This window comes from Gracilinanus agilis, chromosome 1 (genome assembly GCF_016433145.1).
Source record: "Gracilinanus agilis isolate LMUSP501 chromosome 1, AgileGrace, whole genome shotgun sequence".
Taxonomy (NCBI): Eukaryota; Metazoa; Chordata; class Mammalia; order Didelphimorphia; family Didelphidae; genus Gracilinanus; species Gracilinanus agilis.
The window spans coordinates 432,925,307-432,953,053 of record NC_058130.1 but is presented as its reverse complement, the minus strand read 5'-3'; the positions used below and the strand labels follow the sequence as shown (position 1 = coordinate 432,953,053).

General features: G+C 36.0%; 1 protein-coding gene across 1 annotated transcript in view; it reads right to left on the bottom strand.

Annotated features, from left to right (window-relative positions):
* The window catches only part of ADAMTS16 (ADAM metallopeptidase with thrombospondin type 1 motif 16), a 242,995-nt gene that overhangs the window by 17,580 nt on the left and 197,668 nt on the right, over nucleotides 1–27,747 (bottom strand). The window contains exons 19-21 of the mRNA XM_044657869.1: nucleotides 9,633–9,834; nucleotides 9,265–9,459; nucleotides 4,991–5,215 (exon numbers count right to left, since the gene is read on the bottom strand). Of these exons, the coding sequence (XP_044513804.1) occupies nucleotides 4,991–5,215; nucleotides 9,265–9,459; nucleotides 9,633–9,834 (622 nt within the window). The remainder of the gene's footprint in view (nucleotides 1–4,990; nucleotides 5,216–9,264; nucleotides 9,460–9,632; nucleotides 9,835–27,747) is intronic.

The window sequence follows — 27,747 nt, the reverse complement described above, 5'->3', positions numbered from 1 at the left end:
CATTAGAGTCATTAAATTTTTTTTTTGTAAGCAAATATACTTTATTGCCTATAATTAGTAAAGAATATCTTTAGAATGTCTGTATTTTATGAGGCATCCAAATCTTTAAGGTTTTTTATTTATAATTTTTTTATCATTGATTTTTTTTCTGTATCTAAATTGGCACCCATTTATAATTTGGCTCTTCCTATAATTTTTTTAACATTTATTAATATTCATTTTTAACATGTTTACATGCTTCATGCCCCTACTTTCCCCTTCACCGCACGCTCAACCCCCCACCCATGGCCGACGCACATTTCCACTGGTTGTAACATGTGTCCTTGTTCAGGGCCTATTTCCAAATTAGAGTCATTAATTTTTTTTTATTTTTTAATTTTTATTCATTTATTTTTTTTTATTTTAAACCCTTAACTTCTGTGTATTGACTTATAGGTGGAAGAGTGGTAAGGGTAGGCAATGGGGGTCAAGTGACTTGTCCAGGGTCACACAGCTGGGAAGTGTCTGAGGTCAGATTTGAACCTAGGACCTCCCATCTCTAGGCCTGGCTCTCAATCCACTGAGCTACCCAGCTGCCCCCTGGAGTCATTAATTTTTAATGGAGATTCCCTTCCAAATGCTTCTAGGCTATTCATTCCTTGAAGCTATAATTTTTTTTTAAAATATCTCCAACAAGAGGACATGCTATCTTTATTTGAATGATTCCAGGGTGATAGAAAACTCACTTCCTTGGAAACCAGCCTCCTATTTGCTAGATAATCTTAGATTTTAGGAACTTCTTCCTTGTTTTGATCAAAATGTTTTCACTTGTAATTTCAGCCTATCATGGTTCCTTTATTAAAATGCAAATTAGCCTTTAAGCAATAATTTATTGCCCTGTTATCAATCTATAATATCTCTGCATACATGAATTTATCAGTTAGCTGGTTAATATCCAAAAGTAAAAAAGCAAAGCCCCAAGAGAATCAGGAAAAAAAAAAGTGAGATTTTCTTTTTTGTTTGGGGAAGGAATAGAGAGAAGGATAGGTTTTTAAATAGAGCAAAATAGTCTTGAGTGGTATACCACAGCAGAAGCATCTTGAATAATAGGAGGAAATATTATAGTACAAAGTCCTGAAACAGGTAAGAAAGTCACCAAAAAAATAATTTTGCCTCCCTCACAATGTTGCCTATGGCTGTGGGTACCTGATCATAGTAGGGAAAGTATTCATCCAAACTACTGGCTATTACTAATTTCCTGGTTCATATGTTCTGAAAAAAGAGGTAAGGCAGTATTGGGGGCAAAAAGTTTTGATCTCAGAGTAAGACAGACCTAAGTTGAAGTGTAGTCTTGGACACAAACTGGTTACGTGACTGTGCAAGTCCCCTAATCTCTTGGTGTCCCAGGCAACCATTTAAAATCATAAATTGCAGAATAGTGCTCAATTGGCAATGGTAGAAGGAGTTTCCCCACAAGGATTTCTCAAATGAAAACACTAGTTTAAAACATGTTTACCCACTCAGTTGAGAGTCAGGTAGATGGCATAGTGGTTTAAGCAGTGCCCTAAGAGTCAGGAAGACCTAAGTTTCAGTTTGGCCTCAAACACTTAAAAGCTATGTTATACTGGGTTAATTATTTAACCTCTATTTGCCTTAGTTTCCTCAATTACAAAATAAGAATAACAATAGCACCTACTTTCTAGGGTTGTTTTGAAGTTCAAATGAGACAATATTAGTAAAGTGCTTAGCATAATGCCTGGCAAATAGTATATGTTTAATCCTTTTAACGCCTCTAAAAAGTCAGTAAAAAACAACTTTTTACATTACCAGTAATTTCAATTATATAGAATGTTCCACGGAACTAACTCCTCCTATCAATGAAAATCTGTGCCTTCTCTGCTATGTATAGACATAGAGATTTTCCTGGGGGCACTGAAAGGATAGGTGACTTCTAAAGGTATTAAAGTCACTATAAACCCAAATTTTCCAGATTCCTAGACTAACTCATTATCTATTACCCTACTTTATGTCTTTAAAAAGCCAATAATCTTGATAAATATGGATTAAATTATATAGGTTATCATCCTTACCCTAAAACAAAACTCCATATCCTTTAGATATATTTAGAAAGTTTCATGAACATGATCAGAGAACCACTATTTCGGACTATTGGCAGATGAATTCTGTCTCATGTTTAGGAAAAGGATATGAATATGGACTTGACTCAGGGGTCAAAGTGTAAAACCTGGGTGATTCTTATTGGAAGTACATTTTGCATCTGGACCTGTGATTAAATAACTAAAAGATTTTGACAGGAATCTGCTTTAACTGAACTGATGCCAAATGGATGGGAACTTCAATTTGAATTCAATCAAATGGTGTAACAATCTTCCATTTAATCTGAGCACTTCTTCCCTTTGTTTTTTAAAGAAGTTTCTGGAGAATCTGGCCATACAAAGGGACCATTTAATGAAGAAGATGTCCAAACAGGGGCAAGAGGAGTTATATAATAAAAGAGGCTCATGAGTATCCCAAGATGCCCAAATCTAGAACTGCTTTACTTTCTTATCTAAAGGATACACATATGCATATAAAAATTTTGATGGTTCATAGATTTTCACTAAATAATTACATTTTGTATGCATTATCATGTTTCAAATAAGCTGAATTGTGTGCACTGGAGGCTAGGCATCAGTTACAGAATTCAAATAATGGGAAAGAAATATAAATGAAACAAAAGAAAGAAAAAAATTAGAGTATCCCTTGAAAATAAATTCATGTGGTTAAAAATGGAACCCTTTATTTTTGGAGAATTGAATTTTTATAGTTCTCAGATTTTCATAGAAGAGTTAGTTTGACTTAGCATATCCCTGAGCTTTTTAATTTAAGTCCACCTTATTTTCTGGGCAGCTAAATGGCATAATGGATAGCGAATTGTGCTTTGCATCAGGAAGACTCATCTTTATGAGTTCAAATTTGGCTTCAAAAACTTTCTTTTTTCTTCGTTTCTCCATTTCCTTCCTTCCTTCCTTCCTTCCTTCCTTCCTTCCTTCCTTCTTTCCTTCCTTCCTTCCTACTTTCTTCCTTCCTTCCTTCCTATTATTATTAAGTATCAGTTCCAAAGTTGAACAGTGAAGTCTAGGCAAAGACTATTTCCTTCTCCATACCATTTTTACAAATGAGGAAACAGAGGCAAACAGGATTAAGTCCCTTGCCCAGGGGTCACATAGCTAAGTAGTGTCTGATGCTAGATTTGAACCCAGACCCACCTTTTCCCAGATTTTTTCCAGACCACTCTATCCATTGAGCCATCTAACTTTCCTTCCTCAAACACATTCTAGTTATAACTTAATTCTGTTTGCCTTAGTTTCCTCATTTGTAAAAAAAAAAAAACGATTTTGAGAAGGAAATGGCATTATCTTTGCTAAAAGCAACAACAACAACAAACAAACAAACCCAAAATGGGATTATGGAGAGTCTGAAATGAATGAAAAGCAATTACCTTGCTTTATAATGGGGCACAAAACATTTAGAGAGAAACAGACTTGTGTAGATAAATAACTTTTTTCTGGCTTGAAAGACAATTCCAATTGTCTTTGGAATTGAGGAGAACAAAGAATCAAGTTACTTGAAATTCCTGATTCTCTCAATCTTTCAAAGAGTTAAGGATGACCTGAAATGATAGGAAATTCCTGATTCCTTTATGTTAGATAAAGAAGCAGAAATCCCTGACATAATGGAGAAGGTGGGTATCCTACTTAAATGCCATGAACACAGAAATATTTATATGAGGGAATTTGAAGGATTCTACGAGATGAAAATATCTGACATTCAATGGAGTAATTGCTGTAAGAAAGGCAGAATCACTGCTAATTGGAGGCAGTCAATAAAATGAGAACACTACATTTTATCCAGAATTAAAAATATACTGCTTGAGAATTGACTCTTCCTCTCCATGTCTTATTTTTCTGTATCTTTTTCCCTCTACACCCAGAGAAATAGAAGGGAAAAAATTGAGTTGTAGAAAAATGCAAAGTGTAGAAAAATGGGATTAATATAGAAGGGAAAGAAAAAGGAAGAGAAGAAAAATAAAGAAACATAAAGGAGAAGAGGGAGAAATCAAGACAAGGGATAAAATCAGGGTTATATTGTATGTTTTTAGGAAAAGGAACTATTAAAATGTCAATTATTGGGGGCAGCTGGGTAGCTCAGTGGATTGAGAGTGAGGCCTAGAGATGGGAGGTCCTAGGTTCAAATCTGACCTCAGACACTTTCCAGTTGAGTGACCCTGGGCAAGTCACTTGACCCCCATTGCCTAGCCCTTACCACTCTTCTGTCTTGGAGCCAATAACACAGTATTGACTCCAAGACGGAAGGTAAGGGTTTAAAAAAAAAGTCAATTATTTGGACAAAGACCATACATGAGCGTTTTGTTGTTATTTCTTATATTTGTTTAAAAAGAAAATAAAAAGGAGTGGGGAAAGAGCAAGTTTGTAGGCAAGGGGAGAAAATGGTATGGCTAAAAAGACAAACTTCACGTATTTTACCAGCCATTCCTTCAACGTATGTAAACAATTCACGTACTATCTAATATATATTTGGACTTCTGAAATACCCTAGTTAATCTAGCATGAACTTTAAACCACCTGTTCATTCTGGAATTGTGTTTCTCTTTATATTTATTCTACAGGGGATTCTGCCCTCATCTTACCCACAGCATTAAATCTTCCTATTAATGATGATGGGTGATAATTCTGAGCAAAAGACACGAACATGCTCTTAATATCACTGGAACCACTGGATATCAAGCATTAAAAGATACACACTCACAAACACACACACAAACACACACCACACACACACACATCCATCCATACCCTTGGGAGAAATGTAATAAAATAGTTTAATAGGACATCAGGGACTGAAACATCACTCTTTAAACTTCACCACCAAACAGCAGAGCCATAAATTTTGCTGACTAAGACTCTGAGAATTTAAGACTGTCAAGTACCTGAGACCAGGGGGATGAGTACCAAGTGCCCATAGCATGCCTCGCTGCAGAGTATACCAGTTGCTTGGGACATGAAAACAGGGCACATTCTCTTTCCAAGTCCAGGTTTGGCTTTGGTAAATGTAAGCATTTCTTTGAAGCCAGTTCTCTGTATTTTCCAGAAACATATTTTTCTGCACATTTTAAGAACCTTTTCTGTATCCCTCTTTCACAAGTTACAGAACACTAAAAGAAAAAAAAAGAGAAAAAAAAACATTAAGGGGATTAAAATAATTCCTCTAAAGTAACAATTTTAAATAAAATTTAATCTGAATAACAGTTTTAGCATGAATATAACAAAATGTATGGATCTTGTATTTAATTGTTTTAATTAAATATAGTGACTATCTTTTAGATAATAATTTTGAGTTCATGCTGGCTTTTAGTACCAAGTATACTTGTTGGCAGAACAAAGCTGTGTAAGCAGAGCAGTCTAGAAAAATTGTCTACTCACAGGACTCACTGAGCATGCAAATGACCTTATGGCTGCTGGATCTGTGGAACCCATCCAAGACTCATTATTGAATTCCTGTATTTTCTGAATCTTCACATGGTTAACTGGTTATGTCCCTGGCCATTCCTTGCTTGCTTGGCACTTGGTATCTCTGTTTCCTCTCCTTATTGGTTATGGATGATCTCTTGCTTCAGAACAGAGCACTCTTTCTATGTTCCTTTCTTGAATTTTTTTTTTGTCAGATTTACCTTCCCACAACCATGGAATGATTTTTGTGGTGAAGATTAGGTCTTAGAGTATTTTTCATTCAACCTTACCATGAGGCCACTAAGGCCAACAGGGCTGGGCCAACTGTGACAGAGATCACAACAGAGTACAAAAGCCAAAGAGCAGAAGCAGGAGAAGAGAAGAAAGGAATAATGCCTGGGAGTGAGTCCAAATGGCATCTCTCCAGTAGATGCTCTCATGTTGTGCTGTAACATATTTGAGTTTTCATTGAAAGAAAAAACACTGGGCCAACTGGCATAGTCCACAGTTTTATGCAGAAGTCTATGAGCACCACCAGGCTTCACACACAGGGTCACCTGTCCCAACTGCTAAGTTGGTACATATAACCCTGAAACCAAGTGCTTAGGTACATTATCCTTCCCTGAGGTTAAAAAGGAGATATTTCCAGTTATATGAAGCCACATGACCAACATGAGACTGACTTCCAGATAAAACTAGGAACATTTTTAAAGGGAGATGTGAGGAATGAGGCTTTTGCCCTGGACCAAGTATTCTGTGGGGTTGTATTGGTAAAGGAATTTCTTCATCTAGGAATTCTATATACAATTGAAATCACAGGTCTAATGCCCCTATTGTCCCTATCTCAATGATAAATAGAGGACCTATATAAATAGAGGACCTATACATTTTCTAAATACTAATTTGATGGTAGCTATACCAAAGACCTGAGTTTTATATTTTGGATTGATAAGTACTGCATGTTGGTTTTGGTATTCCAGTTAAGAAGACCATAATTAAGAGCATGCAATCAATTTCTTTTTTTCAGGATTCTCAATCTTTTTTCTTCCATCTTATCCTTAGAATCAACTAAACCAAAGCTATTGAAAATACAAAATATTCTTTGATTCTATCTTTAACATCAGTAGTGTCCAACTCAAATAGAAACAGATCCCTATTATTGCATATTGACTTAGTAAACCACAAATTAGCAACATTTATGTTGCATTGTATTTTTACTTATTTTGTTAAACTTTTTTCAATTACATTTAAAAATATTAATTATGTATTTATTTGTTTGTTACATCAAACTACCTGGGCAATTCCCTCCTTCTTCCCCATTAAGGTAGGCATCATTTGACAAAAAGATACATGTAGATATAAAACTATGTTTTACTTATTTCTATTTATCATTTTTTTCTCTGGAGGTAGACATATACAAGTCATTCTTCAAATAATATTTCTATTTCTGTATGTAATGTATAATTTCCCTCCATAATTTCCATGTAGGACTTTCTATGTTTATCCAATATTAACCTGTTTTTCATTTTACATGGTGCAGTTGTATTCCATCACAATCATATGGTACAAGTTGTATGGTTATTTCCCAATTGATGAGTATCCTTTTAGTTTCTAGTCCTTTGCCACCACAAAGAGAGATGCTTTAAATATATTCAAGCATGTAGGTATTTTCCTTTTCCCCAGATCACCATAGGATATAAATCTAATAGTGGTATTGCTGGGTCAGAAAGTTTCTAATGACTACTTTAGACAAAATGATCCAGATAAATGAGCCTGATGCTTCACACAAACTCAAGATAAGCATGTTCTCTAAATGCAACTTTTTTTTTTAACCCACTGAAGATACTCAGTTGAATTCAATCAGGCACTCAGCAGAGTAATCTATTCATATAGTTTTTCTTTGATAATGAAGATGATGTTCCTGGTAGATATCACCATTTAGGTGTATATGATTTTTTCTTTAAATGAGAAGCAACACATTTTAGTTAAAAGAAGGCTGAAGCTGGAGCAAAGGGATCTGGATTTGGAACACTAATATTACAACCATGTGCAGGTCACCTAAACTCTCTGTGAACATTGCTTTATACACAGAGTTGTTTTTAGTAAATATCCAATATTGGGTCTCAGTATCATCTTCTGTAAAATGGGGATAATATGATTATACTTTTTACCTAATTGGAGGGGTGTGAGAAGCTATTTAATAAAGTTTAAAGCAACATATAAATGAGCAGTTATGAGTAGTAATCCACTTTCCTCTGTATAAAGTAGTTTTAAAGATTTTCTAAAAAACTGTTTCTGAGCTTAAATGATAGGCACCAAATCATCTTTTTGCAGCCTCCAATCCTATGAATTTATTACCTATAATCAGTGACTTATTCAAAACTACATATATATGTATATGCACATATACATATATATGTGTGTTTGTGTGTATGTGTGTAGACATTCATACACACACACATGCACACGGTTTCTGAACTTCCATGGAGAGTGCTGACCAGGGGGAAGGTGAGATGTTATTATGTCTTGATTCTCATGCCTCAGGTATTTAGGGAAGGTTTTCAAATGGCAGAGAAGAGGACAAGGAAGTCCACCTTAGCCCTTCCAGGCAATCTAGTTGCTACTCTCCCTTTCAAAAAGCTATAATCAGGGTGAAAACATCCCTAAAAATGAAATCAACCAAACAAGCATTTATTAAGTACCTGCAATTTGGCAAGCTCTGTGCTTTGGTGTTTGGGCTACAAAATAAAAAAGAAATGGTCTTAGCCCTCAAGGAGATTACTTTCTATTTAAGAGTGCACACACATACACATACAGTGTAGGCAAAATATCTACAAAATAAATACAAGGTATATTTTTTTGGGGGTAGAAGCAGGAGGTGATAGTATTTGGGGGAAATGATCAAAAAAGTATGTAATTGTATGACTTTTAAAATTAGATTTACATGACAATATTATAGGTAACATTTCTACTAAAATTCTGATTGTATTTGATCACAAAATCATAGATTTATATCATGGAATCAAAGAGTTAAAGGTGGAAGGGAACTTAGAGGCCATGTAGCCTAGAATCCTTATTTTACAGATGGGGAAATTGAGACTGATAGCAGTTAAATGCTTTTTTAACTTAACTTGTCCTAGATCTTAAATTGTCCTAGATCATAAAGTGGCCAATCTAAGATTTGAAGGTGACTAAGAAATCTTGAAGACTGGCATGGATGGATATAAGCTCTGGCTGGCCCTAATATGCTGAAAAGGAAGGTAAAGAAAGATCTCTGTCAGGCAGTATGTCTATTATTTTTAAACAAACCTAAGTTGAGAGAGCCACATCAGTGGCAAGGCCAAAAGGAAATGAATATTTTGGCCAATAGTGACTCGTGAAGACCATTTACTAAGTTGTAGAGGTTGTGGTCTACCTCAATGGAAGCATTGCCTTTATCAACAAAAGTACTGAAGTATTATAGATAAAATATAGAACACAACAGCTTAAGGTCATGCTTGTTAAAGGGCACATTGAGGAGGTTTTAGAAAGAGAACAGTTGTAGGAAAAGGGACAGTTGTAGGAAAATATCTTTTTGAAGGAGATTTTTTTGGATTCAGTCCAGGAAAAAAAAAAGATTTAGGCTTGTCTTTCTTTCTAGGATTACATTTGGTTATTTGCATTGCCTTAGAAAAGAAGTAACTTGTTTAGCACCTTTTTTTCACAGCTACTGGAATGACAGTCTAACAATTAATCAGAACAGAGATATACCCACCTCTGACCATGCTGACACAAGCCATTGTAATTTCTTGTGTTTATGGCAGCGTTTAAGCAAACAGGCTTCTTGAGTTTGGGGTTTCATTTCTGTGAAACAGACAGCATCAGGCAGAATCTGAGCCCGGGCAGATGGGTTGGTGCTTTTACAGGTCACAGATCTCTTTTTCCATCCTTTCCCACACGTTCTTGAACACTAAAGAAGAAGAGTGAATAAACGATGGGCAGGAAAATCTAGCAAAGGAAAGTATAGTAGGTTGGCGTGGGAGTTTTCAGGAGGAAGGCTCGAACTGGCATCAATAAGATCAGGGGTTTAGAAATAGGCACCCACCTCATTTTTCTGTTCCCTGATCCCTTTGAGTAATTTACCTCTGACCAGGGCCCTGCACTCCAGGCAGGTGGGCAGCTCTGAGTGTTGCAGATCTGTCTGCTGGGAGGGATTGGCTGAGGGCAAAGAGTGGCAGAGACGGCCTCTGATTTAGAGTGAATCTGCTGCATACACTGAACCAGTCTAGACTGTTCTCCTATGCCACAGGTCAGGCTGCAGGTGCTCCAGTTCCCCACTGACCACCTGAGAGAAGACAAGGCAAAAGGCATCAAGATTTGTGAATATCTATTCATGCCAAAAAGAAGATAATTATACTCAATATTTTCATTTTAAATAGCTTTATCACTATTAGTAGTAATTATTCCCTGTAATAATACAACTAGGAAAATTCAGAATATTTGTTTTTTCCACATTGAAGAAGCCATTTTCCAGGCAGGTGGTGCAATGAATTAAGTACAGGATCTGGATTCAGGATAAACTGAATTCAAATCCAGATTCAACTGCTTAATAGCTATGTGATCCTGGGCAAATCACTTAACCTGCCCAGCTTCCTTATCTGTAAACAATCTTTTAACAATAGTATCTATGTCCCTGGAGGATAAAGTAAAAGAAGAGAGAAAGGGAATAAGAATTCTTGTAGCACCTACTCCATGCCAAGCATTGCTCTGTTTTTTACAAATATTACCTTATTTGAACCTTACAGCAATCCTGTGGATTAAATGCTATTGTTATCCTCATTTTATGATTGAGGAAACTAAGGCAAATAGAGGTTATTCAACTTGCACATAGCTAGCAAGTATCTGAGGCTGGATTTGAATTTCAATCTACTTGACTAAAGGCTTAGTATTCTCTCTACTATGCTATCAGCTATTTCTAAATTTAAAGATGATATTTGTAAAGTGCTTTGCAAATCTTAAAGTGCTATATAAATGCAAACAGCTAGCATTAGCATCAAAAGCATCAGCATCTCCAAGTTTTGCCCTATTGACTTACATCTCTTAAGAACTCTTCTTTCTTTTTTCCTCAACTCTTATCCTTTAGTATGAACAACTACCTTGTAAAAGGTGGAATATTTTTCAAAATTAAGGTCATATATATTATACATGTATATTCTAGATGTGAATGAGAAATATGTGTTCTTGTTTCATTCACCTTTGATTGTGGAAACCCTAAAATATTGTATACTAAGTAAATTTATTTCATGAGAACATTTTCATTATGTTTTCAATCAACCCAAAGAATCTATTATTTCTGAAGTCTATCTTTTTTTTGTTACATTAATCTCTTCCTTGTTATTCTATGTGACTTTGAGACATGATCTATAATGACATTGGGGGATCAAAATAATCAATGATCCAAATAACAAGGGAAAAATATCTAATAGGTGAAAGGAGGCCACAGGATTTACCTATGGAAATATCATCAGACATGTAAGACTAGAAAAAGAGGTTGAGTGGACATAGAGAAAGTTGGACATAAGAGATAGCACAAGTTGCAATATTACCTAGGACACATTAAAAGACAAAGAGCAAGAATTCAAGTTATTATTAAATAGATAATCCATGGAGTATTTTTGGAAGGAAATAGGCAAAAATTCTTAGGATCAAATGATATGCCTGAGTTATAATCTGCACTGGAGGTATGGATTACCCATACTCATGAAATTATGATCTTTCAAGTTATCATTGTATTTTCCAATTCAAGAAATTAAGGCAAAGACAGAACAACTTGTCACAAGTCATGTTATGATGGCTTAAGTGAGCTCCTGTGGAATGGGAACTGAGGTCTGTTTGAAAACTTACAGCAAAAATTATAGCAAAAGAATAGCAAGGCAAACAAAATGCCAAAAAGGACTTAGGTTCTAATTTTTCCAGCTATGCAGCTGACAAGGAATAAAATGCCAGAAAACAAACCCTCTGATTATCCTAGATGTGAAATAGAAGTAACTCTACATAATTTAGTCCACTGCTGTCTTTGGCAAGTCTAAAATATTATCTATTAAATGTGTTTCCTAAACAGATATCATATTTGTGAGAAATAAAAAAATCTGTAACATCAACTTTTGAAACCCAGAACAGTAAAACAATACAGCTCCTTATGAATTGTCCCATTTTCACTGTGGAAAGATTTTAGCTTTCCAGCACAAACAGGGCCAATATATTAAAAAATTAATTAAAAACAATCAATCTATCCTTCTTATGAAATCCAGTTCTTTAGCATGTACTACTTGGCTTTTTTTGTCCATTGATCATGTCTCCCCTTTCTTCGTCTTCATTATGCATGTTTGCATTTATGGTAGTTTCTACATTTTCCTCCATTTCTTATATTTGTTCTCCCTTTCCCAAAGCCTTATAAATTATAATTGGTGTGTCCACACTGGGGTTGCAACAGACATCTTGGCTGCTTCAAGGCTTTTCACACCATCTTGTTAAGTCTTTCTGTCTCCACTGTCTTAAGCCATTCCAACTGTGTTGATCCGGTCTCTCCCCTCCCCTCTTGACTACACATCATTAAGAAACCCTTCTTTTGAACAAAGCTCATTCATACTGTATCTGGAAACTCAAAGTGTCTGTTCTGTGTCATAGACAGAGCTGTGGGGAAAAGCCTTGATTTTAGCTCATGAAACAGTCAAAGTCGACACAAGAGCCTGCCCTTTGCCATCTTATATTTCTGTAGCTCCTTGATCTTCAGGAGTAATTTCCCAAGACTAGATGCATACAGTAGCACACCAACTGTCATATTGGAAAAAGCAAAACTCTACTAGAGCCAACCAAATCTCCAAGACTCCAATCTGAACGAGTTAAAGAACTGGTAAAGTGTCAAGTCAAAGTCATGGTTCCAATTTTAGGCATTAAAAAAGTGAGCGACACATAGTCAGTACTTTGTATCAACTCAGTCGCTAACCTACAAGGCATAAGCTTTTGTCTCCCAGGAGAGTTTGAAGAAATGCTAGGATTTTATGATCTTCAGATGCCATCTAAGATAGGATTTTCTGGCATCATTTGTTTCATTTTTATGCCCCATTTGCTACCATTCACCAACAGATTCTCAAGAAAGCTACAAGCCATTTAAAATAAAATCTTTTTATGTCTATAACATTTTGATTCCAGACTTGTGATATTTCCTTTCAAGATGCAAAATTCTAACATGGGTAATTGATTTAAGAAAAGTGTCTTGACATAAAGCTGCCACACAAGATGACATACTATGTTTTGGCTAAAATCCAGACTCTTGGATAATGTCAACATTTGATGACACCTTAAACATTAGACAAAAAGTTAATCCTATAAAGAACCAATGTGGAAGATTTACTCACTTATTAGGATTAAAAAGGTGTCAGATACTTACTCAAAGGGATAATAACATCTGGTTTTTAATGACTGTGACTTAAGGATAACAATGTTTTAAAATATCTTGTTTTTGAAGAATTAAAATTAACTAGGCCTGTGTTACTATTTTTTCAAATTTACTTCAAAGAAGGACTAATTACAGTGAATACCTATATGATTAAGCTAAGGTTTTATTTCTAAATCATCATGCTATGCATGTTTTTATCTTTGATACCTCAATGAAGGTATAAAATAATGCTTATCTTGGTACCTTGATTTATTATAGTACAGACCTCAGCAGAAGATATGGTTCATCTTGGAAATTGTCCAAGACAATTGAGTATTAGAATTACAGAAGAACCTTGTTATAATGCTATTTCCCACACTAACACATTTTTTCAGTTTAGAATCTGGAGATGATTAATCTAATGTTCCAACATACACATAATTTTTACAGTGCTGACATTTATTTTTCTTCCTTTAAAGTCCTCTTTTGTTCCCATATCATGGCATGAGGGTACCCTTGTCTTTACCAAGGCTATGCCAATAGAAGCAGTTCTACTGTGCTACAAAGTTTTCAAGTAAATACCTGGTGACAAATTTTGTGTGTCTCTGAAGGATCAGCCCTGCCAAATTCAAATGATTCATCATCATAAATTTGAACACTGGGTAATGCATTTGCCACCAAAGCTCTTACAGAAGTAAGGCTGTACCTTTTTCTCTGCATTTCTCTCTCTCTCTCTCTCTCTCTCTCTCTCTCTCTCTCTCTCTCTCTCTCTCTCTCTCTCTCTCGGCAATTTGTAGGTCTCTCCTCCTAAATTCTGATTTCACATTAAGAAATTTTTGGTGATCTATGCAATATAAATTGGCCCTGGGAAACATTCTCATAAACCTAATCCTTTAACTGTCTGACAATTGGTTATCTGAATGATTTTTGAGCTAAGACAGATGAGGAACTAGACTCACTTTCTCATAATTTCTTTCTAAAAATGATTTCTTGTTATGAAGTCAGCCTTTAAAATGCTGTCAGTTTGGAAATCTATCTTTTGTGTAGAGGAAACTTTAAGAAAAAATGCAGGGAACACTCATAGGATCAATATGTATAATGTCTTAAGGATTAAAATAATTTCAGTTCAATAAAAACTTATTTATTAGCTGCTCTGGGTACCAAACAATTCTTGGTAGTAGGGCACACACATGCAGATACAAACAAAATCATCTCTGTCATCAAGGACAACAACCAATAAGAACCAAATTTGTAAGAGTGAGGAAGATTTTGACTCTTGGAATCAATCATGTGACAATGAGTTGGTTCAGAGGAGAGAGCTTTGGACCTGGAGTCAGGGAAACTTGATTAAAAGATTTGGCCTCAGACACTTGCTAGCTATGTAGCCTTGGGCAAGTAATTTACCTCTATCTACATCTGTTTTTTTTTTTTTTCATCAAAATAGGAATAATAGTTACAGGGTTGCTGTAAGGATAAAATGAGACAATATTGGCAAGGCACTTCCCAAACCTTAAAGTGCTGAATAAATGCTAGCTATTATAGTTATTATTTGATCTTTCTGTGGGTTGGAGAATTACAGTAAATAATTTGTGAATTTTCTTTTTGTTTCTTCTCTCTTTCCTTCCTCTCTCTCTTTTCTTTCTTCCTTCCTTCCTCCCTTCCTTCTTGATATTTGTGTAAAGAAGTGGCTTCTTGAGAGGGTGGTTTAGAGTGCCCAGTATAAATTTCCTAGAATTCTGCATGAGTGCTCTGAACCAAGAAGCAGAATTAAAAATAGTGGTATAGTGAAAAATGCAAATGATTAGGAATGAGAGGTCATGTATTTGCATCTTGGCTTTGAAACTCAAGAGACTTTGTCACTTAAATTTCTTGGGCATCAGTTTCCTTGTCTGTAAAAGAAGAGGAGTGGTCTAGATCAGTAGTGTCAAACTCAAACAGAAGCCACTAAACCACACATTACAGTCCCTGTGGGCTGCCTAGTGACCTAGAAAATCACAAGTTAAATATTATCTATGTTTTAGTGCATATAAATTTTGTTAAATATTTCCCAATTATATTTGGCTTAGGCTTCACTTGGGAGTGTTATGGGCTGAATCGGCCCCTGGACCCATGTTTGAAACCTCTGGTCCAGATGTTTTGTACAGATCTTCAAAGTTCAAAGCTCTGTATTTATGAAAAAGTAGCACAGAACTTTCTGTCCTGATGGTAGGAGAGGAAGAATGCATAGACTAGAATTGGAATGTAAAATTGCAGAAAGCAAGAGAACAAAAAAAAAGGCACAATCATGGAATCTTTGACCAGGAAAGGTCCTCTGAAGTCACTTAGTCCAACCTTCACTCAATGCTATAAATTCTTTCTAAAACAAATATGCCTGACATGTAGCCATCTAACCTAGAATTCAGGGATGCGGGGGAAGGACTCTCGTATTGTAACTCCACTTGTCATTGACTCTACAATTCACTTTTCTCATCTATTAATTTGGGGTTTTACTCTTTATCCATCTCTCTGGACTAGTCATCAGGATCAACTGGGATTTATTAAGTGTCTAGATCTTGGCAATACATCAAACCAATAAAAGTGGTGAGGGCCATGTCCTCAAAAAGCACACAGACTGTAACATTAAGAAAACATGTAAGTGGATACTATGCATAGCCTCTAAGCTACCTCCTCTATAGACTGCCATATTTGCACATACATGTCTGACTAGGAAAAAATTTGGTGTCCTAATATTCCCAATACCAAACGCTTCAAAGACTAGAACTAAATGTCGAAGGAAATGGAGAACAACCTGTCCAGCACTCAGCAATCACATTTTCCTCTGCAGTCTGTTTGGACAGATGTTCTGGTTGCCGACTGGACAAGCTGGAATCAGGCTGCCTGCTGGAACACTTCTTTATCCAGCTTCATTGCCTGAAGGTGGGCCCCCCAGCCTTTTCATCTCAGCACAGAGAGCTCATTACTGACAACTGGTTGGCAAAGAAGCAAGGGTCTAGCATTTGGAAAGGAGAGAACCTGAATTGGAAATCCAGGCCCTTGATGAAGGAACCAAAAAACACGTCCACTGGCACATCAGGACTTACAACTTTACAATTCTTGCATTTCTCTGTGCCTGAAAAGTTAGACTCATGAAACTGAAGTCGATATTTGTAATGAGCTAAAGAAATCCAGGCCCTGAATTGTTTTAATCTTCAAAGATGGGGTTTCTTTGCTGAATCACGGAAGGCTACACTACTACATATCAGGAGCTGAGCAGGAATAAGGTGCTGAGGGTGTTAATTTTATGAACTGTGAGAAGTCAAGGGGACGTCCAATTCTCTATCTTGTGGGCCAAGATACTATTTTTAATGGGTTTGCCTGTCTCGGTATCCTGTCATCAGATCTTATCTTTAAAAGGATTAGTAAGATCCATCATCTTTATATTTGCAGGCTGAAGGATAGGGAAAATGAAATCATGTGAGACATATGCTTACAGAAAGTGACCTCACTATTCTTAAAATCTGCCTTATTAGTCCCCTGTCTCAGTTTAAACCCTTCCTCTGGGAGGGGGGGTGTTTTCCCTGCCGAACATTAAGGGTGTTGTTCTTCTATTAACTTAAATGAAAACAACATCAGCTTATAAAAAGAAAAAGAAAACCACTATTCCCTAAAAGGATGCTGAGCTTTGGCATTCTTGGAGGAGCTCTTGTTTCTTGTTCAGCATGTATAAATATAAAGGGGATTGGGTCTATGATGAAAGTACTAGATATCATACTTCCTACCCCCTGTACTAGCACTCTTGCTACTCTTTCACACACACACACACACACACACACACACACACACGAAGTCTAAGGGAGCTCTTTAATTTGTATCAATCGATCAATGTATCAATTTGTATGTATCAATCAATAAACAAATGAGAGTTGTACCATAAGAAATGATGAGCAGATTAATTAAAAAACAAACACACTTGGGAAAGACGTACATGAAATAATGAAGAGTGGAACAAATAGAACCAAGAGAACAGTATATGCAGCTACAGAATTAATATTTGAAGAATAACTCGTGAATGCCCACCTCCAGGGAAAGAACTGATAAATAGAAATATGAAAGACATAATTTATATATACACCTTTTTTTGGCTGGGTGATACCTTCTATGGTGCAAGGAAGGAAAGGAAGGAGATATCTGGGAATTTTAATGTAACCAACAAACAAATAATAAAAAAACAAGCAAGGCAACAATGATAATCCTTGCTCTTAAGGATCAGGAATTCTATTGATATGTAAAATTAAATACAGATTATATACATACATATAATGTGCATATATAATTACATATAAAATATAGACAAGTACAAGGCAAATTTAGGAGGGATAACAGCTGGGGGAATCTAAAGTGGCTTTATAGAGAAGTGGATTTGGTAGGGTTTTGAGGGTAATAAAGGATTCTAACATGTAGAAATGAGGAAGAAATTATATTTAGGTGATTATAGCTTACCTTTATAATGAGCCTGAAGAGATATGAAATATTTTAATATATGCATTATCCTGTTTGTTGCTCACAGCAATATTAAAAGTAAAATGCTAGTAAGCTCATTTTATAGATGAGGAAAGAGTCTCAAAGAAGCTAAGGGACCTGACTAGGATCACACAGCCTATATATTGGAGGCAAGATTTGAACCTAGCTCTTCCAAGAATAAGATGGCATAACATCCTCTGGGATAAGATCTAAGACCTTCTAACCTTTTGGTCTCAGAACACCCTTGAAAGTATACACCAAGAATGCCCTCCCCCAATGCCTAAGAGCTTTTGTTCATGTGGATTATATCTATCAAAATGTACTAGAGTAGGCCACCTAGATAGCACAGTGGAAAAAGCTCTAGGCCCTGAGTCAGAAAGATTCATCCTCCTGAGTCTGAATCCAAACTCAGAGACTTAGCTAGTTGTGTGACCCTGGGCAAGTCATATGAGAAATTAGAACATCTTATTAGTATTATGAAAATAGTTTTGACCTCAAAGACCTCCTCCTCTCCTTTAAAGGGTCTTGGGTGGTGGGGCACAAGGATCCCTGGAACACACTTTAAGAACTGCTTCTCTATACCACACTATCTTTAGTTTAGAACTGAAGCTTCTTCCTTTGTTCTGTCTGTGATCTTCTATAGTAAAGTTGTCTCCATGATGTTACTATATATCCTCAGTTAGTGTAATGTACAGAAACCATCTCATTATTGAGTATAAAACTTTGAGATATAAACCTCATACTGGTGGGCAAAATAGCAAGCTAGAGAAAGAGCATCCCGGGTTGTTTGCCTATTTCCTAATCTTTGCATGGGGCAGGTTGCATCTAGATCTCTGCTTTTCCAGGCTGTTTTCTCCTTCCTAACCCAGGCATCCAGTTCCTTGACAACTCTGATTCATTATTCTTGTTTCTATTTTGTGGGGATCAAGTAGAAAATGTTTTCCCTGATGATGGTTTTTTTTAGATATTTGGAGACAGCCAGCAGTATATATTCCCCTTGAGCTTTCTGTCTGGTCACTGACACTAAAATAATTCTGTGACCCTGGGGCAAGTCATTCTGTGCTGTTGGCCTCAGTTTCCTCATCTGTAAAATGAACTGGAGAAGGAAATGGCAAACCTCTCTCTGCCAATAAAACCCCAAATAGGGTCATGAAAAGTCAGAAACAATTAAAAACAAATGAACAACAAATTGTATATGTTCCCCCTAAACCTTTTCTTCCCTAGGCTACACATTCTTAGCTTTCAGACATTCTCTGCAGAATATGGTCTCTAGTCTCTAGTCCCTTGTCCTCGGGACAGAGACCTTTAAACAGAGATATAACATTGTTGAGAATGCAGTGCTTTTGGCTAAAGGTCTTGGGAGAGCCATGAGGGCAGCGTTGTTTCTTCACATCCAGAAAGACAAAGTCCATATATAGAGACATGAAAGATAGGTGATGGCTTAAAGTAAATTGAGTTGAACAGATAGTCAGGAAGAATTGAGGCCAGATTCAGCCTTGGATACTTACTGTGTGACCCCAGGCAAATCATTCCACTGCTGTCTGCCTCAGTTTCCTCAGTTATAAAAAGGGAAAACCATAGCACCTACCTCCCAGGGTTGTTGTGAACATCAAATGGGATAATATTTGTAATGTACTTAGCATAGTGCCTGGCACTAAGTGAGTGATTAATAAATGCTTCTCCCTGCTCCCCACAGGGTTGCCATGAGAATCAAGTGAAATCATATGTGTAAAGTACTTTGCAAACCTTAAGGCACTATATAAAGCTAGCTATTATTTATTATTATTATAAAAATGTAGTTATCTCTTAAAATAATTTAGCATTTCATACCATCCTGAGCTGAGGGCTGATCAGTTGTAAATCCTACAAAATGCAGAGTTTAAAATACAATTCATCCATAAGTCTAATATGAGTTCAGAACCATGTTGATTTTAATCCCTCTGAAATTATTTTTTGGAGGTGACAGTATGGTGAAAAGGATATTAGATATGGAGTTAAAAGATCTTTGTTTCAGTCTCTGGTCACCTTTTTGACCTGGAGCAAGTCACGACCTCTCTAAGTCTCATATTCCCTAGTTGTAAATTATAGATATTTGTTCTCTCTATTACTCAGGTTGTTTTGGGTGAAGGGCTTTCTGAACCCTAAAATATTATATTAGCATATCTGACCAAGATAATAGCTAATACACAGTGTTTTTTGAGGCTTGTGAAGTGCTTAAATACATTATCTCAGGGGGTGGCTGGGTAGCTCAGTGGATTGAGAGTCAGGCCTAGAGACGGGAGGTCCTAGGTTCAAATCCGGCCTCAGACACTTCCCAGCTGTGTGACCCTGGGCAAGTCACTTGACCCCCATTGCCCACCCTTACCACTCTTCCACCTATGAGTCAATACACAGAAGTTAAGGGTTAAAAAATACATTATCTCATTTTGTAAATATTTTACATGTACTTTAATATCTATATATTGTCTCTCCCACTACTAGAATATAAATACCTGAGGGCAGGATTTGCTTATACATATGTGCAATCCAGGTGCTTAGCATAGAGAATAATCCATGCTAGGCACTAAATAAAAGCTTGTTGATTGATAAAAATGAAGTTTGCTATAGTGAATATAGTCTTTGTTGCATTTGGAATAAGAAAAACACAGGTTTGAATCTTGCATAGACAGTAAGTATAATACCCTGGCTAAGTCATGTACATTGATCTGGTCTCTAGCTTTCTCATCTATAAAATGAAGAAGTGGGACTCAGTGACATGTAAGGCCTGCTCCTTTTTTTTTCCAGCATTAAATCTATGATCCTAGGATTTATTGACTAAGAGCTGAGATGTTTATAAAAGGATAAAATAGCCAGAGATTTTAGAGGCTGTTCGGCTCAACCCATGTTTGAGCAAGAATCTCTCTACAGCATAACTGACAGTCTTCTAGGAGAGAGGGGAGTCAATCCATTGCTCTTTTGGATTGCTCCAATTCCTAGTAATTTAAATAATTACTGATTAAATAATTTTATACCATGTCTAAATTTTCCTTTATACAATTTTCTGCTTCTGACATGTGTAAGAGGCATAAATCTAATTCCTCCTCTAAGGGAGAGAGAGAACTTGCAATTTGCCTAGGATTATAGAATTTGATGGCAGTAGACTCAGATATAGAAACAGCCCTCTTTCTCTTCATGTTCTTTCCACCATAGTATTTACAACATATGTGTCAGGATATTCATGGTGAGTTTCTGTCTTCTGTGAAGATGTTTTTTAAATACAAAGTTATGTGAAGAAAAGTTCATGAGTTTCTTTCCATGTATATCTCTCTATTAATAATAAACAGAAAGATATCTTAGCAGATCTAAAATCCTTCAAAACAAATGGATTAATTTATAGGTCTTATGTCTTATTAACCCTCAAACATCATTGCAATATATCAAAGGAGATAATATTCATAAAAAGCAATTAATATAGTACCTGGCACCAAGTAGGTGCTATGAAAATGCTTATTCCCTTCCTGTTACTTTCCTTCCCATATTAGGAAGCTATCTTAATAATATTCTCATTTCCAGTGTTGCCAGTTGATCTTTATGCACATTTTCCTACTTAGTAAGGAGCCTTGCCCCATTTGGCCCAACAACATTCTGCCCAAACAATAACTCTAATCATTCTATCCCTACATTTAATATCCTCTCAAGTCCCTTCCCAACTGAGGACTATGTTCTTAAAGAGGATGCTCATCTAAATTTCATCCTTTCAGCCATTATCTATAATTGGTTAATGCTTCTTGTTAATTCCTTTTCCAGACCTCCTCCTCTTCTATGCAATAGTCTAGGAAGTCTATTAATTTTTCCCCTAAAGAAATGTTTCTGCTCAGCCCAGTTGTATTAAGCCTAATCAAGCCCAGTGGTGTTAATTATGTAGTAGTTGTGCCAGCATGTAATCCTAAATTCTGCAAAATGAATAGCTACACCATGGTATGATAAAGAAGAAAATTCAAACTCTGATTCTCTAACTATTCTTAATAGCTTTAACAATTTTTCTTTTAGAGAGGACAATTAGAAGTAAATCACACCATTTATAAAGATTCACAATATGAACTCCTTCCCACTTCTCTCCCTCCTCTCTGCTCCCTCCCTTCCTCTCTCCCTCCTTCCCTTCCTTTCTTCCTTCCTTCCTTGAAACAAAGTAACTCTAGAAGTAGCATAGGCAGGTTTGTGGTTCAGTTTAATGTCAACATCACTGGATCTGTCTCTGGACTATTTGGTCCATAAAACTAGGGTCTGTCTCTTCTGTCTCTGGGTCGTTGTCTCTATGTTTCTGTTTCTGTCTGGCTGTCTCTCTAAAAAAATGCATACACACATATGTGCATACATACATACATTACAATCATAGAGTTCCTGAGAAGCCCTTTTGGTCCCAGTGTATTTATAACTAATTAATTTATAATTAATTTTCACTTAAATTAGTCAGATATGGAACCATTATCATGGCCTTCTAAGCATCATATTCATGAAGATTCTGGAATGTATGCAAATATTTTGTAAGACAAGTATTAGAACTGTTGTACCAAAGTTTCTTCTACAGGGAAATTTAATGTTATGGATTTAATCTTTGGCCAGCTTAATTCATAAATTTTGTATTATTGGTTGGTAGGTAGATATATAAAATTAACTCATTAGAGAGGTCAGAGATGGAGGTACAGGTTTGAGAGCCAACAACATAGAGGAGAAATTCTTTGAGGGGAAGGAATTAGGAAAGTTGGAATGAAGGTTGGAAGACTGAACCTTGAAAAAACCCAGAGTGTGGGAAAGCACACTTGAGACACAAATAAGTCAAATAGGTAGTAGAATCAGAAGAATCATTTCCCCTCCTACCTTTTCCTCAGCTTATCTTGTCATCTCAATTCCTTTAATAAATCTGGCTCATTGTACATTACTCCCCCTCCCGTAGTCTGTGACCCATCCAGGCTATCCTTCTCTCAGTTCCTCACACAGAGCATTCCACCTCCCATCTCTCTGTCTTTCCTTGGCCATCCTTCATGCCTGGAATGTGCTTCTTCCATACCTCCACTTCATGGAATCCTTCTATTCCTTTGAGACACAACTAAAGCATCATCTTCAGCATGAAAATCTCTCTTAGTCTCCCCTTTCTCAAACTGCCTGTGACCTCCCCTCCTAAACTACATTGTATCTAATTACTTTGTTTGTCTTTTTATATATTCACTTTAAGGTTATACAATACATTATAAACATATAATAAATTTACATATATACTTTTGACTGATTAAAATGTAAGCCATTGTTTCATCCTTGACCTTATATCTCTAGAGACTGACACAAAGGAGGCACAAATACTTGTTGATTAATAAATTGATGAATGGATCTCTGTATGTCTTGAATTAAAGTTTTATTACATATTGTATTATATTTGACATATTATATTTTACCTCTTGAACTAGATGTGAGCTCCTTGTGGAGAGAGGCAATACTTATTTTAAAGTAATAATAATAATAATAATATAGATTTTACATAGGGCTTTCTTATTTACCAAGTTCTTGACCTATATAATAACATCTCTGACTCACAACACTTCTCTGAGATTAGTACTACAGATATTAATACTATTTTACAATTAAGAAAACTAAGGCTAAGAGATATAACAAAGGCAATACATGTTAAAGGTATGATTTGAACCCATATTTCTGACTTCATGTCTAAAATTTAATTGTCATGCTATACTCTTCATGATCTTCTCTGAATAGCTATTTCATTTTGTATTGTTTGATTAAAGGTCAGCTTTGCAGTTCCTATTTGACACATAAGGAAGTTGAGGCACATCTCATTAAATACAACATAACTGAGGTAGGGAGCAAGAGCTGTGGGTTAAATTTGGTTGTGTCAAGAAACTGTATTTAACATCTACCTTTGGGATCACCCTGATTAAATTAAATTTTTTGGAGACATGATGTAAATGATGCAGAGTGCTCTATATGCTATATAGGACGTCTCTAAAGTCCTAATATATAAAAATCCATAAAGTTATAAAGTATACTTGTTCTCTGTGTGTGTGTGTGTGCATGTGTGTGTGTATGAAGTTATATAGTGTATGTTCCTCCTTAATGTGTTCACCTTCTAAACCAAGGGTTGTTCACTATACTTTCTTCCCACTAGCCACTTATAGTGTAAAATGATCATGGGAGTCATGACATCATATAATAACAAAACAATTAGAATTAGCTAAGTACTATCTGCTACAAAATCTCATGTTAACCATTCAAAGATGTTATATAGAATCATTTACTACTAACCTCTTTTGAGAAATGAGTAAAAGTAAAGTAGGAAAGCAAGGGGATCATAATAAGACCACCGATTATTCTAATTTAAAAAAAATAACTCCCTTTTCCCCTTGTGACCATAGTTAGATATGTACTCAAACATTGTTTATTATATTTATTTTACTTATTAATTATCCATTTATTTATTTATTACAAAAACATTGTTTTTATCAGGGATGATAACAATGATTTTCAAACACTAGGAAATTATTTTATAATAATGATTGTATTCACTAACATATTTATATAGATATTTAGGTTTGTAAAGCACATTACACATATTTCAGAATATTCATTTTATAGATGAGGAAATTGAAGCAGAGTTAAGTGACATTCTAGTGTCACACAGAAAATAAGTGTCTAAGGAGGAATTCAAACACAGGCCAACTTATCTCCAACTCCACTGTTCTTGGAGAAGAGGAATTTTAAAGGAATTGCTGGTAAAAGAAAAGTGAGGATGGAATGGGAGAAGAGCATACTCCTATTGCTGCTGGACTGAAGTCTGAGAGTTTTTCAGGTTCGTTCTACTTAGTGTTAATGGTGTGATGTTGGGAGCAAAGCCTATTTCAAATTCAACACAAAACAGCAACAACAACAAAAGGAGAAAGGGCAGATGATTCAGGTTGATTTCAAGGTTCACAGTGGCAATAGTCATTGTGGCAATAACAATACCGGAAGCTAAGTTTTCTCTTGCTTTAACCCAACTAATCTAAGCTAAATCTGCTAAGGAAAGATACAAATGGTGAATGAAGCAGAGGCATATGTTCAAATGCTATATCCTATTATAGACTGAAAATAATAATAATGCTTTAACTTTTGCACATTGCTTTCTATACAGATTCACTGGAGAAAGACATGGCAAAACATTCCAGAATTCTTGCCAATAATACTCAATGGATAGGCAGGATTCTCAGATTCACAGAATCAAACTGACTCAGTGATTAAAAAGCTTCTATATGTGATCTCATTTGATGGTCTTCATGATACTTTGAGATAGGTGCAATTATTATCTCCATGTTCTATATGAAGAAACTGAGGCAGAGAGAATTAAATGACTTGATCTGGATTACAATGCCTAGTAAGTGTGTGAATCCATATTTGAACTCTGATCTTCCTGGCTCTTTCAGTCTAGTTTTCTATACATTATTCCATCTGGCTGTGTAAATCAGTTACTGCATGCACCTGCTTATTTATGTAAAGGAAGCAACACTTGGATAATGGCTACTGAACCATTCTTACTGACAATGTGTTAATAGAGGCTTCAGCTAAAGAAATTATAAATATAATGTTTGTGAAGATGCCTCAGTAAATATACCAATGGAGGTGGTTCCAAGAAATTCCAGTGATTTCACAATTGTGCAAATTTATTAAAACAACCAAATGCTCAGAAGTATCCATGCTAAATGAAATGTAGAATCTCTGATTTGTTGGTATTTTCTTGCTTTTTAAGTCAAATATTTCAACTGCATCTGGTAAATGGCAGTTAAGATGACTAAGAACCACATATTCATCAATTGACTCAGCACATTGATATAAATACTACATCCTGAATAGGTTTTTTGAATATGTTTAGACAATTCCTGCCTCTCATCTTCAGGTAAGAAAGGAGACTGCCAAAAGGATCATCGCATTAAGTGACTAAGAATCAATTCTTTAAACTTTGCGGTGAAACTATGTCAGCTAGGTGCTGCTATATTTCTACAGCCTGTGACTGAAACTCAACTTCTCCTCATATTGTACCTTATTCAGATATGATATTGTGATTCTATGTCAAACTTTATCAAGTGAGACCCATATTGATTAAGTGACTTACCCAAAGTCACAAAGACATTCATGATGAAGCCAGAAACCATACATCAAATTCATTGCTCTTTTTGCAACATTATGCTGTCTCATTTAGACCCTGAGTTTATCTACAACACGGATTCAGTTATCCAAATCCTAATTCTATTATGATTTGAGGAAATCACCTAGACTGAAATGAACTCAGTTGTCTTATTCGAGGAAAGCATGATCAAACTTGTTGTATAGTGCTTTCCATATTCTAATCATGTAACAAGTGCTTTATATTCTGAAGAATAATACTTATATTGAGAAACAACATAGCTTAGAGTATAGGGAGCTGCTCCTGAAGCCAGAAAGACCTTACTTCAAGCCCTGCCTCTAATATAGATTTACTGTGTGACTGTGAGTAAGTCATTCCTGTTCTTGGTACCCCTACACAACTGTGAATATCACAGAGAAATTGTCAACATGCATAGGGAGAATTTCCTCCCTGAGAATTCCAAATTCTACTCAATTCATAGATCAAGAAAAAGACAAACAAAACATCCATCGTTAGCATTCTGAAAGCAATATTTTTACATATTTGTTGACTATATTGTTGGGCAGGATTATGGAGGAGTTTCTTGGTCAACTTATTGGCCTTACAGTGATCTTTAAAAGCACCTTTCATAGTGTGTGCTGGCATGCCTGCAACCTCGTTAAGAGGACAAAAAGCAGCCTTTGTTTGGGGCTCAGTGACTTAGGTGGTCCTCAAAAGTGATTGGTTGGCTTGGAAGTCTGGAGTACCCAATCTTCTCACAGGAATCATACAAAATTCCTTTATGATGCTTTATAGAAGGAGTCTTCATTGAGGACTCAAAGTTTCTCTTTCACTTTTTTATCTGCTTGTTCTGCTGGCAGATTAGGAATTCAAGAAGCCACTAGCCACCACTTTCAAGCAGAAGTACAAGGGATTTGCATGTGTTCCCCAAAGTAGTATGAGAGCAGAGTCCCTGTATAATCTTTGCCTTTCTTCTTCCCTTTTTTAGGCACAAGTCAAAAATCCAGAACTTGGAATTTCCTGGCCCAGGAAATGGCAGTAGCTGAGGCAAGGAGTCTCAAGATTTCTTTAACAACCTCCTTGTTTGCCTACCTTATGGTAGAGGGAAATATGTGGTCACTCACACGACCTGGACATTGTAAAGTCCAGAACCCTAGCTTTGTGTGGGAATTCCAAAAGGGTCTCTCTGGAGGAATGCCAAATTGGAGAAGTCTAGAACTCATTATTCTAGACAGAAGAGAGAGATTTCTTTGATGTTATGATCCCAGAATCTAATCTTCTAGTTAGAGAAGGGAAATTTCTTAGTCAAAACTAGCATTAGGGATTGTTTTGTAATCCTTCTTTTAAAAGTCTAAGGGTTTGTCTTTCTTTCCACCAAAAAAAAAATTTCCTAAGCAGTGTGTCTTTTGAGGCCCATAATAACTCAATAGGAAAGGAGTTATCTGCCCATAAACTCTAAAGTGTTTCCTATCTTTGGGGAGTTTATTCATAGTATGGGGGAGGGATGTTGGGGGTTGGGAGAACTAGACCCAAGTAAGACTCTACAAGGGAAGAATTCACTTTGCTAGAAACCTCAATACTGACTCAGTACTGAGTCAGAAAGACTTTAGGATTTTTGGAGAAAAGAAAGATTCAATGAGGCCAAGGGAGAATGATCCTGATTGCTTGTAGGCTATTTATGTATTTCTTCATGTGTTTTCTGTTTTTATTTAACCTATCATATACATATGAGGTATATGTATATACACATACATAAACACAAGCACATGCATTTATAAATATGCGCACACATGGATACTTATGTATATAAATGCATTCTTATAGGGATATACATATACATGTGCATGCATATTTAATGATAGATTGCACAGCCATGTTGAAGTCAAGATTATGGACAGTTACCTGCTTGGAATGTAGAATGAACTGAGCCTCTGAGAGAAGACATTCTGCATTCCTCTTCCATGTTTATAGGAAATTACATTATTCCATGTAGCTGGTCAAGCCTATACCTTTAAATCTACCAAACTAGAATAGTTGGTCTCATTCTCTTTGCCAAGGTGCAGGAGGGTCGAAAGTTGTGTTAACATAAAGCATGGGCACAGGACCTGAGCTGATTGAGGGGAAGGATTACTTTCCCCTCCTGGTCCCCTTAGGCCAGTGATGGTGAACCTTTGGCA